Source organism: Hipposideros armiger, unplaced genomic scaffold (genome assembly GCF_001890085.2).
Source record: "Hipposideros armiger isolate ML-2016 unplaced genomic scaffold, ASM189008v1 scaffold_316, whole genome shotgun sequence".
Lineage (NCBI taxonomy): Eukaryota > Metazoa > Chordata > Mammalia > Chiroptera > Hipposideridae > Hipposideros > Hipposideros armiger.
The window spans coordinates 892,372-907,810 of record NW_017731666.1 but is presented as its reverse complement, the minus strand read 5'-3'; the positions used below and the strand labels follow the sequence as shown (position 1 = coordinate 907,810).

General features: G+C 39.7%; 1 protein-coding gene across 11 annotated transcripts in view; it reads left to right on the top strand.

Moving 5' to 3' along the window:
• Positions 1-15,439, top strand: part of CAMTA1 (calmodulin binding transcription activator 1) — an 833,165-nt gene that overhangs the window by 18,652 nt on the left and 799,074 nt on the right. For all 11 annotated transcript variants that reach the window (XM_019660379.1, XM_019660385.1, XM_019660381.1 and 8 more), the window contains exons 2-3: positions 1,211-1,280; positions 6,381-6,499. In XM_019660379.1, coding sequence (XP_019515924.1) covers positions 1,211-1,280; positions 6,381-6,499 — 189 coding nt within the window. The remainder of the gene's footprint in view (positions 1-1,210; positions 1,281-6,380; positions 6,500-15,439) is intronic.

Sequence of the window (15,439 nt, the reverse complement as noted above, 5' to 3'; positions counted from 1 at the left end):
CAGCTCCAGGTTGAGCTGTTGTTCAGCATCTTAGCTGTAGAGGGCAGTGTCACTGGCCCTCATATGTGGGATCCGAACTGGGGCCCTCTGGTGTCCCCTGCCAACTCTTAACCAACACGCCACTTGGCTGGCCCGAGAGCTGAGCTTTTTATATTTTAAATATGAAACACTGAGGTGGTTGTTGAACTTGTAAACAATCCTTGGTTTTCTAAGGATATAAATATGTGCTTTATAATGCAGGATGAATAATCTAAAAATTTATTTAGTACTGTAACCAAATGAAAAGGATATTCATAAGACTGAAAATAATTGGCTGGCAAGACTCACCAAAAGTGTTATTTTAAAAGTTAGTCATCATGTAGGTTTTTGTATGAAAACTTTAATTTGTCCTACACGTAGCAGCCTGCGAGCAGAGACCTGGCCTTCTAACTTCTCCTTGACCCGCTCGCTATACCTGCCGTACTGTTAGTTGGCACTCAGTAGATGCTTTTGAATGAGTTGGGTGTTGGGCTTATTGTTGGGAAATGGTTAATGTCTTTGAATGTGGACTGAACTGCAAAATGAATATGGCGTTGGTTCTTCTTAGTAAAAAGTTACTATGTGTACAGCACATACGCTCCCTATTAAAACAAATTATACAAGTAGTGCATGTTCCCAGCATCTATCTTTTTTTCACACACATACATTTTAAAATTTGAAACACTCTTAAGCCTACAGAAAAATTGTAGGTGTAGTGCAGAGAATGTTTTCCCCTGAACTATGTGAGAATAAGTTGCCTGTATATTTCATCACCCTCCAGTACTCGTGTATTTCCTACAAACAGAACGTTCTTCTCCATAAGCACAATATAATAATCAAAATCAGGACATTAACTCGGAGACATTTGTGCGATCCAGCCCTCAACTGCTTTGCCAGTTGCGCCAGCTGACCCAGTGGTAACCTGCGTAGGAAAAGGTCCAGCCAGAACCCTGGGTGGCACTTCAGTCTCCTGCAGTACACAACAGTTCTCAGTCCTTCCACTTTCATGACCTTGACACTCTTGAGAAGAGTACAGGCCAGTCATTTTGTAGAATGTTCCTCCATTGGGGTTTGTCTGATGTTTCCTCATGATTAGAATCCTGGTTGTGCATCTTTGGCAGGAAAACCACAGAAGAGCCAGTATATATCTTTTTCAAAGATTAGTTTTACATTTTATTTTCTGTTTCCTTAGAGCGTTTCCCAAAGTGTATTCTGCGGAACTAGCACCTACTGTGTTCTCAACACCGTGCCACCTCTAGAAGGTAGGATTTGAAAAGCTTTTGACTTTCAGGAAGGGGTGGGTTTGGCAGTGAGAGTATTTCCACCATCGTAGTGCAGTGAAATAGCCTGGGGTCGGGATGTAGGAGGCCTGGGTTCTGCCTTGAACTTGCTGTGTGATCTTAGATGAGTTACTTAATCCTCCTGTGGGTAGCAAAACAATACTCTCCACATAAAGTTTCCGGGAGGACTGAAAAAGGGAAAGCGTTTAACCATATGGAAAATTCAGAGCACTGTGCACATGTTAGATACCAAGTCAACAATTCCATAATTCCAGTGTCAAATTCCAGGGGACTTAGCGTAGGAGTCATGTGAGAAAAGCCACAGGTCATGTTTGAATCCCATTTGAGCCACTTCCTAGCTGAGGATCTTGGGCAAGTTAGTCTGAACCTCTGGTTCTTCACCTGTAAAATGGGGGTAATTATGACCTGAAGGGGTGTTGTGAGGATTAAATGAGAGCATGCCACGTAAAATTTTTTCTGGATGCCTGCTAGAGGGCCCCACAACTGCTTACTCCCTCAGAAGCAGTAGAAAATGAACTAACTTGATCAAACGTAGCTCCGATTGAAATTGAATGGAACGAGGGGCCAGCTGAGTGGCTCAGTTGGTTAAGAGCTCGCTCAAGAGTTTGAGCTCTGAGCAACAGCGGTTCGAGTCCAGCCCAAGCTGAGCAGCCACTGAGCTGCCAACAGGTAGCAGGATGGCTCAGCTTAAAAAAAAAAAAGAAAAAAAAAAAAGAAATTGAATGGAACGAAGCAGCAGAGGGTGCCCCAAACCCAAGTTGAATAGTCGGTTACAAGGCTTCTGCACCTTCAGTTATCCCCCCTGCCCACATATTTTTAGATTGAAAATGTGAGTGCAGATAAATAGAAGTTTATTGAAACTGAGTATTAAGTTGACCTCAGCCAGGGCCAGAGATTTGGTAATATGATTGTCAGGAAAAGGGCAAATCTGGACCACCTAAAAATAGGAAGGGCAACATTTGATGATCACACGCTCTAAGAAGAGGAAAGGGGTTGTTCAATAACAAAACTAGTTATGCTTGTCTACTAACAAATGTTACTTTTTGTTTTTTTAACCTTTAAAATTATTTTGGATAATTACAACTGAGTTTAATTCATGTTGGAGAATCTCTTTGGAAAAGAATGAAGAGAGAAAATCATACCAGTGCTTGGCACATAGCTGGTGCTTAATTAATATTTATTTTGGATGAATAGTGATTCGAGGGTCTTCCGTTAGTCATGGCAGATTTGCTGCTCTGAGCACTGTGCTGACTTGAATATAACAATATGTGGGTATGTTTTCCTGAATCAGTTCCTATCCTACTAATTAAATCTAAGCACATAATAATTAGAGCTAAATGGAAAATTGTAGAGCTTCCTTTTAATTTTACCACTCCAAGTTGTTGATCAAATATATTCCCAATAAGATTTAGCAATTTGATACACTGTTATACCAACTTATTTTGAATAGTTTGGTCTAGAGGTTGAGAGATTAATCATAATCAACTTGATTGAATAACAGTGTTTGTAATTTTTCACAGAACCAAAATTATTTAAGTTTTATTAATTATAAATCTAAATAAAATGGATGTATCAGTTCCAGGTTAGAGTTAATATAGTTATAATTTACCTTGCAGAAGTCAACAGTGTGTTCCAAGGAAGAGGTCAAATACGTTTCTTTGGATTTAAGAAAAGGATTTGGCAATGTGAATCTCAATTTTTAGAAATAAAACATGCAAACAAAAATTCTACCTTTTGCCTGATTAAGTGAATGAACATTTTTGTACATTTTAGATATTTTTAGTTGCATTATATTATGTCTCTAAAATTATTATTTGGAAAATATTTGAAGGTTGACTGGAAAGGATGGTTCATTTTCTAGAATTACAGCTGTCAGCCAAGCAAATCATCTGTCAATTTCAAGAGCTTTACTAGTTATTTTTATTGTGAAGGAGGTTAGAAAATTATTTTGTAAAGTCACACATCATACATAATGTATTTTGCTAGATAATGATAATGGAATGTTTTACTGTATTTGGTTGACACTTCCATCTTTCAGTGTCAGATTTTAACTATTTGCATTAAATACCAAGATGCATTTGAAACCAGTGTATACCTTACTTTTACTGTTAACTCGAAAGACTATTACAATCCTTGTACTGAGACAAGGACTTAAAAACTGGCTCATGCATTTATCTGATGATTATATCATTTATAGTTATCCCCAAAACATAATAAAGCAGCTTTTACTTAAAGAATACAGTTTTATGCAGTATAGCCATGTGAGCAGTTCTTTTCCAACGTAAGCGAAGTTACTTTTTATCACATTTTAACTGGAAAAACTGAAATTTGAATATAAGAGTTTTAACATTTTGCCTATTTGAGTTCCTAATATTCTTTTCTCAGTATTAAAACTTCCATCCTCATAATGCACAGTGGGAAAATTTACCCATTGTTATGTTTCTTAAAAACATCCAATTTATATTCAGCATGAACCTAAAATTCTGGAAATAGCACACTTAAAAAACTGATTAAGGGGAACTCATTGGCCTGTCATACTCCTATTCCTTTTGAACCCATGGCTGTACAGCCCCATAAAGTGCTATATTTAGAAACTTGATTGAGACGGTGCTTACACAGCCTTTCTCCTTTCCCTCAAAAAGCCTTCAGGCTGGTTCACTACTGCCTAGTTTGGTACCCAGTGGAAGACGGAAGCCTTTTCTACAGCAGTTACTGTGCTGTTGAGAAGAGTTTTTCCCTCTCCCCCTCCCCCCCCCTCCCGCACACATGTGTATACACATGCAGGACTAGACACACATGTGGTCCATACGCCTTATATGCCACAGGACAGCTGATTCCTCAAGGAGGCTAAAAGGACAGATGATTGACACCAGGTTGTGATCACAAACAGAAATAGAAGCTCAAGTTTAATAATCTGTAATTATTGCTCACATTTATATTTTAAACAGCTTTCTCAGAGATAGGACTAGTCACACACAATTCAGGGTAAGCCCAGTGAGCACCAGCATGGTACTGTTTTCATAAAAGGCACCTTGTGAATGGTGAATATTTGAATTGAGTATCGATTTTAGAATTCCAGCTCTACTTTCAGAATTGTACACATCATGGGAGATTTTGAAAAATGAGAATAAAATGCTTTAGGGGAAGAGAGAAGGGAAGGGAGGTAGAGGCTCCTGTGATTTGGTGTTCTGCGCTTTCAAGTTTATGGCCCGTGGTCCCTCCCTCCCTCCCTCCCTTCCTAGGGAGGATGAAGTGCAGGGAACATGCTTAAGCACATAAAATTACAAGGGTTTTATAGTGTGTAATTAATACAGAACTTTCTGTGAACTTTCTCTTAGTTGAATACTTTTTTTGGTTTCATAGCAAGATTTTTAAAAAAGTTTAATTTTATTTTGCTATTAGATTAAAAATTTGGATTCTAAAAAACAGTCAGTTTTGAGGTTTTTCAAGTTTTTATGCTGCTTATGCTTATAGAAATAGAGGATGGGCATTATAATTCAATTGGTTGTGTAGTTCATGGACCAAAAAAGATTTAGTACGCTAAAACTCTCTTAAGTTCCTCCCTATAAAATATTTCCATATGATGTAGTAAATTTTTTTAGACTTTATTTTTATGCCCAGTATTTTCCTGTTAAGATCTTTTCCTTGAGAAGTAATGTATAAATCAGATGAAAAATGTTTGGAGAGGATTTTATTGTGACTGTAGAAAATATTTTTTATTCTTTTATGTTTTTCACATGTTCAAAAAATAGGCTATGCTAAACAACATAGTAAGTGACTGGGAAAATATATTGTTGTATTTTCACTTTTAACATTAACTAATACCTGTATGCCTCCATAAGGCTGGTTAATTGTAAGGTATTTTAAGTCAATTGAATGACAGGAAATTCTATAGGGACTTTCGGCTGGAGGAGAATTAGAGGTTATGGAATTCTCCTTGATTTGGGAAAACTGAAAATATTAAGTAACTTACCCAAGGTCACACACTTTGAAAGTAGCAGAACTGAGCCAGAATCCTGGACTCTTAATTTGGAGTTGAGTGTTTTTATTATACCTTATTAATATCAGAATAAATTATTTCAGCTGCGAATTTCTGGAGCAAATGCAGGCTTCAGTATTGACTGTGCTGCTCTCTAGTAGCTGCTTATGCAGTGAACCGTTTGGATGTTGGGGCGTCCATTTAGCATTAAAAACTCCGAGTGGGTAATTTGAAACTTTGACCTAAATGGGCCAAAATGGCAAGAAATTTTGAGCCAGGCAAACAGGAATGAAACAGGAATTGATCATGCAAATAAACAAATGAATGAAGTAATATGTAAAGCAAATGATGTCTTCTAGAAAGTACCAGGAAGACTGATTATCAGGTAGTGAGACATACCATCTAGTCTGAAAGTAATAGACTTTTCTCTCACCAATGTAGAAGAGTTACATTTTGATGAAATAACATTAATGAGATAGATATGTATATGTAAATCAAGTTAATTAAAATGCTATGTTTTTAGACTTAGGCCAGAAAGGCCAGCCTCTGTGTTACATGGGTAGCTAAGTAACTGCAGGTTTGAATTTCTTACAAGATTTGTAATTTGCTTTTGAAAGGATAAGTCTCATTTGCATTCTAGGGAATGAACTACTAGTAGTTTATGAATAAAATAGTCCTATTATAATTCTTCTTCCCTAAAAAACTTAAAACTTTGCCAGCTGGTTAATGGAAGATTTCTGGGTTTTGTGAGGTTCAGTCATTGTGCAATTTAGATGTGCTTCCTGGAAACCTGGTGAAAGAACCTTTAAAGTAACGTGCTGGTTCTGGGAGCTGCTGGGGGAGTCCGTGCCTACGTGCTTGTCATGGAGCCGAAGCTGGTTTCCTGCTAGAGCCTCTTGCCCAGGTTACTGCTGCCATCTCTCTGATGAGTGTAAACGGGTGTCCTTCACTAAGGAGTGATGCTCTCGGTCTCAAGTGATGAACTGAACTGAACTGAGCTGCTGTTTCTGACCTTATCAGTGTGCTTAACAGGAGATTTTTCTCTAGTGTTTTCTCTGAATCTATTGTTTTCTTCTTTATAGATGATCATGGGAACAGCAATAGTAGTCATGTAAAAATCTTTTTACCGAAAAAGCTGCTTGAATGTCTGCCGAAATGTTCAACTTTACCCAAAGAGAGGCACCGCTGGAACACTAATGAGGTAGAGAAATTTCTATTTTTAGGGGTGTAATTTCTTGAAGGGCAAACTTCTTAGGTCATTTTGCACAGTACTACTTTATATTAGCTTTAAATTCAAAATATTGCACTAGGAAGTTGTAAATGAGAAAAATATGTAATTTGGATTTGACATAAACCAACATGTTTCTTGAACTATCTCTGATCTGCTTGGCTTGCGTTGAAAACTATAAAATGTGCACGCTGACTGACTTACTAAGGGAGCATGAGTTCCTTCCTGTATTTGTGTTTTCTTGCATTTTGGCATCTTGCATTGGGTGGTTAATTCTGCCTGCATCTCCACTAAACATCAGTACGTGTGTTGTCATGAATTAGTAAAGATACAGCTCAGTGTCCACGGAACGGGTAGCGTCTTGACAGTGAAGTTTCTGTAGCATTGGGGAGGGCAGGCTTCTCACTAGACAGCTCTTAGTCCTCTCTGATGAAGAAAGTTTGCATGGAGAATTCACTGGTTTACCATAACGGTAGGCCTTTTTTTAAGAATGAAGGCTGTGTAGTAGAGTATATATTTAGCAACTAATTAGATAGAAGGTTGATGAAGTAGATGAATTTGATGAAGTTATTGGGTTGGTGGAAAAGTCATGACATATTTTTTCTGTTTTCGTTGCAAAAATGCGTCATGACTTTTCCGACAACCCAATAGACTGAGTAAACGTTTATGGATGGTTGTTTGGATGATAGTTTTTTTTAATTTTTATTTTTGGTAAATCTTCATCTGGGAGTCATAATACTAGCAGTGGATTGCCTTGTTGTTTTTCTTATTTTGAAATCTGAATATTTGAATTTAGGGTAATACCCATTTAGTGTGTAATGGGAAAATCATCTTGGGCATTATATTCCCTTAATTCAAATGGCTGGGGTTGCTGGTTTTGCAGAGTTAGTTGGTCTGAATCAATTCATGTTGCTGGTTCAACATTTACTTCCAAGTTTAGTTAAAAACAAGACCTTACCCTGTGTCTGGCGCTCAGTTTGTTAAAAGGCACAAGAAGGAAACAGTGCTTCCTATTTACCCTTATTTTTTGAAAGATTATTTTGCTCTAACTCCTTGACTTAGAATGCTTTTGTTTTGAGTTGGAAGAGGTTATATGGATGGAAGTCTCTACCTGTCCCAGTTTATAGATTTAAATAGTAGAACCTCATAGCTTTGTCACCTTAGCTCAGATTTGAATTTTTCTTAAGGTATGTATATTTTGATTACTTGCACAAATTATATTTTCCCCTCAGACAGGATGCTTTTGCTTTGACAAATATTAGTTAGTTTAGAGGCCTATTGTTTTAAACTATTTCTAACATTTTAGACATGAAAACAAAGTAAATATGCTGAAAATTAGTCATAATCATGAATTGTTAGTCTTTTAACAAATGGTATAATTTGGGAGCCATTCATTCAGTAGGTCACGACTAGGTCATGAATTCTTTCAAAAATCTTTATGTTTCTTTGTATTCCCGGAAACATGGATTTGATAACCATATTATTATATATTAGATCCAGTTTACTTATAAATGTAACAAAACACATAATAGGTATGTACTTTTTTCAAGATTATATTTTATATGAAATTGGCAGTTTTTTTTTTTTTTTTTAGCTGGGAATCAAACCGGCGACCCTGTTGCTTAGAGCTCACACTCTTGAGCGAGCTCTTAACCAACTGAGCCACTCTGCCGGCCCTTGGCAGTTTATTTTAATTATGATTTGAAATTGTATTTGAAACCGGCAATGGCTTAATCAGTTCAAATCAGTGGTCTTAAGAATCTTATAAATCTGGAGGTAACAGTGTCAGAAATTTATTTAGTAGATTATTTAGATCATTGGTTTCAAAATGATTTTGGTTTGGGACTTTTGAGCACAGGCCTTCAACTTTCCCATTGTATGTTCCTCTAAATTATTTACATGTTCCATTTTCATGTTTTGGATGCATTATAAAACACCCAGTAAGGAGTATTTATAGAGGACGAGACTAAAAGGAAACCAGAAGTTGTGTGTTTTCTCCCAGGACCCCAGTACACATAGCCCCCTGGAAACCACTGGCTTAGGTCGTCTGCTGCTCAAGTCCAGGTCCAAAGAGAGGAAACTGCACCCATCTGACCGTGACAGGTGGAGCTGGGTCTGAGGAAGGTGTATTGCTGTGCGCCCGGGACCCGGATGAGGACTGTGTCCCTGAGGGAACTATGCAGCGGCTGATACCCTCTGCCTGTGGCCCTCCTCTGTGCTCCGTCATTTGTCAGCTCCATGCTGAGAAACACTCCTAGCAGAGAACTGAATTGGAGGGTTGGCCCATATTTCCAGGTACAGGACATTGGCTTTTTTTCTTGTTTATTTTTGGCTTTTGGAAAAATAGGGGAATCTTAGAGCAGAAGCCTCGGATTAGTTGTTAATTCTGTAGTGTTTGTGGTGATGGTGACCCGTCATTTTTTAACTGGCTTGGATAGTGGAGGAACAGAACCATCAGCACCCCGATGAAACGGCTTCCTTCTTCAGTCTAGCTGGACATTGTCATTTTCCCGTGTCCTTCAGCCTGCCATCCTTCATGTGGACTCCAAAACCTGAAGGAAGCCAGCTTCAGTGGATTTCGCTCGCAGGGCTTGGTGGTCCTGTGGGGAGCAGAGCACCTGGAGTCAGAGTCGCCCAGGACATCTCTTAAGTTGCTCATAGAGTGAAGTGTAGCCATCCCGCCATTATCAAGGGCCCACCGTCCCTCTGCAGTTGGAGTAGATGGCTGTGTTTTGGTGGAGCACCACTTGAGGCGGTCGCTTGTGTTTACGAGCTGTTGTACAAAATGACGTGTATGTAGATCCTGTTCACTGGGACAGGGTGCTGTCACTGGGAGGCATGTGGGGATGGGAGCAGTTGAGAGCACAGCTGATGCGTGTTTTCCATCTGACTCTCTGCACAGCATATGCTCGCGACGGGGTTGCCTTTGCGATGTCAACTGTCATCCTTGTCCGTGTCCCATGTTTGCGCTCTCTCTCTCTCTGCCGAGCGTGTGCAGTTGAATTCCTGGGTATAATGTGACTCCTCTGTCCTTTGAGAAATTCTTTTACTCAGACGTGTGTTGTAATATTTGTGATCATTTGCAAAAACCCAGCTTTAATGCTGTGTGTATATGTTGAGAGAGGGAGAGAGAGATTGTGCCCGTTCACATGCTGCCATTTATGGAGTGCCTGTTCTTTGCTAGGGACTGGGCACTGTGTCTAATTATTTCTAAGGCTTATAACAGTATTAAAAGATGTGTACTATTTCCTTTTACAGGCGAGAGAGTGTTGGTAAAAAGAGTTTAAATAATTTGGTCAAGATAGCACACTTGATAGGGCCTGTCTCTCTGAGTGTAATACTTTTATGTTGCTTATTAATTCTTAGGAACAGTCGTTCTGTTGTGTGTTGTCTAGGCTTTTCATCAAAGCTCCATGACCACATTACTTGGCAAAGCCATCCTGTGATTTAGTTTTGGATTAAAAAGAGTGAATATAGGATTAGTATTGTGGGTGTTTACGCAAATGTTTGGTGTAGGTGAAAGTCACCGAAAGGAAGACTATTAGAAGATAAAAGATCTTGGGGCCTAGTTAAGCTCCTTTCAACCTTTTCTAACTTATTGGAATCGGTAAGATCTGCCCTTCTTGAATGCTATTTGCAATTGCAAAATAAACGTACCTAAAAACAAATCAGTTTTAGAATATGCTTTCTCTACCACACACACCCTTCCCCCAGGTTCTGAAGACTTTAAAGGAAATGATGATGCGACAACAGTAATTATGGTGGCCGACATTTATTGAACATCCATTGTATGCTAGACACTCTGGGGGTCCTTTACATGAACAATCATGTTTACTCCTCGAGTTAATTCTTTGAGGCACATTATGTGGTTATCCTCATGCTACAGATGGAGAAATCTGAGGGGTGGGATTGGGTGGCCAAGCCCACGGCCTGATTATGGCGCCTCTACTTGCTACACTTTTGTCCCGAAGAATAATTTCAAATAGGCTTTCCTAAGATCTTGCAGCTATTTTCATGATTTCTAATCCTTTTGTTTCATAGAATTGTTTGGCTTCTTTATTTATTTGCATTTTCAAGTATTACACATACAGTTAATATATTTCTGCGTGAACATATATATATTTTTAAAATAGCAAACACTTGTTTCTTATGGAAGTGGTTTCGAGTCTTAATAATGAATATTAATATGTGGGCTCTGGATAATGAAGAAGATATATTAAAGGTAGAAAATTTGTAGGTACCTCTGGGTAACTGGAGGGTTAGGCTTGGGTTTTTATATCCGGAGAGAAAGAATGTATTAAAACACAGAGCACATTTGTCAAAGAACCAACTCTTATTTCATAATCAGTTTGGTATTCACATCTTCATTAGGTGAACTATTACAGGATTTCTGCATTTTAAGTTAATATTTTTAAGGCCCAGAGCCAGAAATAATTATGCTAATGCAACTTTCTGATTGCACAAATGACTTCATAATTACACATATTAGTACTCCATATATGTTTTGGGGACTAAAATTTCTTTTGTTTAGGCATTAATTAGCTGCTTGACTTAAAATAGCACTCCGTTGTGCAGCTCCCAGGTCCGGGTTACCAACGTGTGCTTCTGAAGGCAGACGAAGGGAGCCCCGCGGCCCTTTGGTGATGAAAATGGCTCCTTATGTGTGTTCACATCATTTTTGTGTGCTATTAATGCTTCTTCTTTCGTTTATTTTTCATTCAATACAAAGTTTGTCTAGAGTAAGCAAGCCAAATAGAAAGCTAGTTTGTACTGATCTTAGTACTGCATCAAAGGTTTTTAGTTGGTGGCAGCTTCAAAGATTTTCATATTAAATGCTTTTTTTTTTTTTTAATGGTAGAAGTGTCTGTGTAGAGAGCAGGGCAGGTACAGACTGATATGTTTGAAGCCATCCCGCAGAACCTGAAGAAGAAAGCCCCCGACTATCATGCTTTTTATAGGGAGAGAAATATCCTTTTAAATCCCAAATACTTTTTTCCCCCAACTTTTTATATTCTGGTAAGAAAAATGGACTTTTAAGACTGAGAATTATTAAATTATATTTCATTTCAGTTATTTTAACAATGAGAAGCCACCTTTTATAAGTTTCTTAATCATATTTTTTGTGTGTGTAGGCATATATTTTTGAGTTTTTGTAATTAAGATTTTTCTCTTTGTATAACTTATAGTCATAGGCTTAGGATTATAATTTTTCGACGATTGGTTTTCCTAGTGTATTTGTATGTTATCTTTTTGCAGTGTAGACCCCCATTTTGGGGGGATCATTTAGAACTCTTCAAACTTCCAAAATGAGAGCTGATCTGAAATGCATGTTATCCTCTGATTATGAAGGTGAGAGAGAGACTTCGGCCTTCCTGACTGGAAAGGAGTCGTTAACCTTGAGGCCGGCTGGGCTTTGTTTAGCTTCTGGCGGTGCCCAAGGTGTGAATGTTCCAGATTATTCCCAGTCCAGGTGGGGCTCTTCTGGCTGAATCGCAAGTAGGAAAGTGCAGATATGAACACAGAGCCAAGTTCGAGGAGTGACACCATCTGATTTTTGAATGGAGTTTATGGTGCAAAACTTCAAATTAAATATGATAATTCTGTAGCAGTGGGGTTCACTATAATTTCTCTATTTAACCTAAGTGAGCTAAATGGCCACCGAAATCCAGTTGGGCGTGTGCCCATTCATCAGACAGCCTGTATTAGTTCAGCTGGGGGCGGAATTGGAGTGCTGGGGGCAGAATACCTTTCCGCATCAGTGAGGGAAGACAGGTGAGGAGGGAGCAGTACTGGCAGGCTTGGCTCTGTGGAACGGGAAGAGAAGCAAGTCTTACCTGCAGAGACTAGAGTAATGCTTATAAAATTTGAATAAGATGCTAAAGAACTTTTCCTTCAAAGGAAGAAGGTTCCTGTGGACCCACTTCAGTTTTGACCTAACCTTTTTTTTTTTTTAAAAGATTTTGTTGGGGAATTGTGGGAGGGGAACAGTGTTGGGGAATTGGGGAGGGGGACCAGCCAAGTTGTTCTTCAATCTTTGTTGTAGAGGGCGGCGCCAGTCTCCATCTGGCTGCCCGTCAGCAGCTCATGGCCTCTAAGCTCAAGGTGGTGTGTTCAATCTTAGTTGCGGGTGGGCGTAGCCACCATCCCATGCAGGAGTCGAACCTTCTTGTTAAGGGTGCACGTTCTATTCACGGAGCCATTGGGGTGGCAGGTCAGCTCAAGGTGCCGAGCTCAGTCTTAGTTGCAGGTAGGCATAAGCCCACCATCAAATAGGCAATCTTGTTGTTACACCAGCTGAGCCATCCTGCTACCTGTTGGCAGCTCAGTGACAGCTCAGCTCGGGTGCAGTGTCACTGACCCACGTGGGAATCGAACCAGCGGCCCTATTGCTCAAAGCTCGCGCTTTTAAGCTAACTCTTAACCAACTGAGCCACTTGGCCGGCCCTAGACTTTTTATTATATTACTTTTATTATGTATAAAATTTATAAGACTTTATATATAAACTTTAATATAAACTTTTAATATAATAGTATAATACTTGAAAATGTAGCACTTAGCAGAATACTTGGCCCATAGTCAGTGTTCAGCAAATGTTTGTGGAATGGATGAAATATGTAAAAGCCCAAAACATAAATATAAAACTCAAATAGATACATACATAAAAAGAAACCACAAAACTAATAAAATCTATATTAACAATTAAATGTAATGAATGATATTTTGCCGAGACTAAATTGTCTCTTGCAACGTGAATATAATAGTGACTATTCTCAGGCAGGGTCTTTTGAATTTGGCACGTGGCACTGTCACGAGCCCTGCAGTTATCCACCCCTCTCCCCCACTGAACTATTCAGAAACCATTTTTTGCTCAGCAAGCATTTCTTGAAGTTTGCCGTTATGCCTTGGCACAAATATATCATTTAGTTTTAAGTTCACTTCTGATTCTTGTCATTAGTCCAAGAACAACTTAAATGACACTAGTGAGGACCCAGGCAATTGTAATCACAGATCACACACTTGAGCAGTGAGTTTGTGTGTTAGAATATATTTGTTAGAGGTTTTACTTTTTCAGATTATGAATTAAATTAAGATGGGAAATTCACACTTCCTTAGTGAACCCAAGGATCGCTGTATCTTGGAAAGGATACAGAACGGCTGTCAGAAACAGGTGTCGTCTTGGCTCTGCCCCCAGACAGCTGAGTGTTAGTAAGATGCCTGCCTAGCCCTTTGAGCCTGTGATGGCTGTGCTAAGAGACCCTGATGATCTGCCTTCAGCCCGTTCCCCAGTTTGGCTCGGTCATGGTGGCCTATGGAGTTGTGTGGGAGCGCAGGACCTTCAGGGAGGCTTCAGTCTAGCGTGGGGCTTTATTTATTTTTTACTGTTAATCATCCTTTTATTTATTCACATTTTTGAAGTTGTATAATCTAGTGGTCTTTGGTATGTACGCAGAGTTGGGCGACCATCACCACCATCTAATTCTTTAACGTTTTTATCACCCGACGGTTAGGGTTTTTGGTCCCCTTGGACTTGGTGGAGTTGGCCCCCTCAGGGGCTCTTTTTAGGGGCTCCAAGGGTCGTCTTTGGTATCTTCTCCAAGTTTCTGTACCTGTCTCCCACTGGAGTTGAAGTTTGAACAGTGTCTTTTTGCCCCAGGTCTGAACATATAGTGCTGTTTCCTGAGATTGTTTTTAAAAACTGGCAAAGTGCAAATGAGGATCCAGTTTGAGCTGCACTGTTCTAAGTTGGATGAAGAGAGCTTGAGTAGAGTTTTCAGTTGCATTCACACAGCCTACTGTGCGGACTCTTATCTATGGGCTACAGTGGGGCTAAAACATCCCGCTCTTTTCCATGATGGTGGGAGACGTCGGTGGTGGTGACTGTCCCTGAGGAGAAGCGCAGCCCGCTGACGGGTCGGCTGAGACGGACCAGGGAAGAATGGGTACATGAAGCCTGGCGTGCCCTGGCCTACTGGTTTCCAAGCCGGGCTGGCACCTGGACGGCTTGTCAAAACACAGACTGTGGGGCTCCACCCCAGACTCTGCTCCAGTGGGCCTGGGGTGGGGCCTGAGAATGGGCATTTCTGCCAAGTTGCCGTGAAATCCACCCAGAGGACGAATCCCAGCCTCCTAGAAGCATGTTTGAATTAACCTCACTTGACTGCAGTCTCAGCTTTGAGTTTTAAGGGTTCTTTGTGTATCTTGGATAACAACCCTTTATCAGATGTGTCTTTTGCAAATATTTCTTCCCAGTCTGTGGCTTGTCTTGTCATTCTCTTGATACTGTCTTTCACAGAGCAGAAGTTTTTAATTTTAATTAAGTCTAGCTTATCAATTGTCTTTCATGGGTCGTGCCTTTGGTGTTGTATCACTATACCCAAGGTCATCTAGGTTTCCCCCTGTTACCTTCTAGGAGTTTTATAGTTTTGTGTTTTACATGTAGGTCTGTGATTTATTTTGAGTTGATTTTGGTGGAGGATGGAAGGTCTGTGTCTGGATTCATGTTTTTGCCTGTGGATGTCGAGTTGTTCCAGCTCCATCTGTTGAAGAGGCTCCATTGTGTTGCCTTTGCTCCTTTGTCAGAGATCAGCTGACTGTATTTGTGGATCTATTCTGGGCTCTCTGGTCTGTTCCATTGATCTAGTTGTCTGTTCTTTAACTGATACCACACTGTCTTGATTACTGTGGCTTTATAGTAAGTCTCGAAGTCGGGTAGTGTCAGTCCTCTGCCTTGGTTCTTCTCCTTTAATATTTGAGTTGGCTATTCTGGGTCTTTGGCCTCTTCATGTAAACTTTAGAATCAGTTTTTAAAAAAAATATTTTATTGGGGAATTGGGGGAGGGGAACAGTGTGGGGAATCGGGGGAAGGGGAACAGACAAGTTGCTGTCCTTTTGTTCTTCAGTCTAGTTGTGGA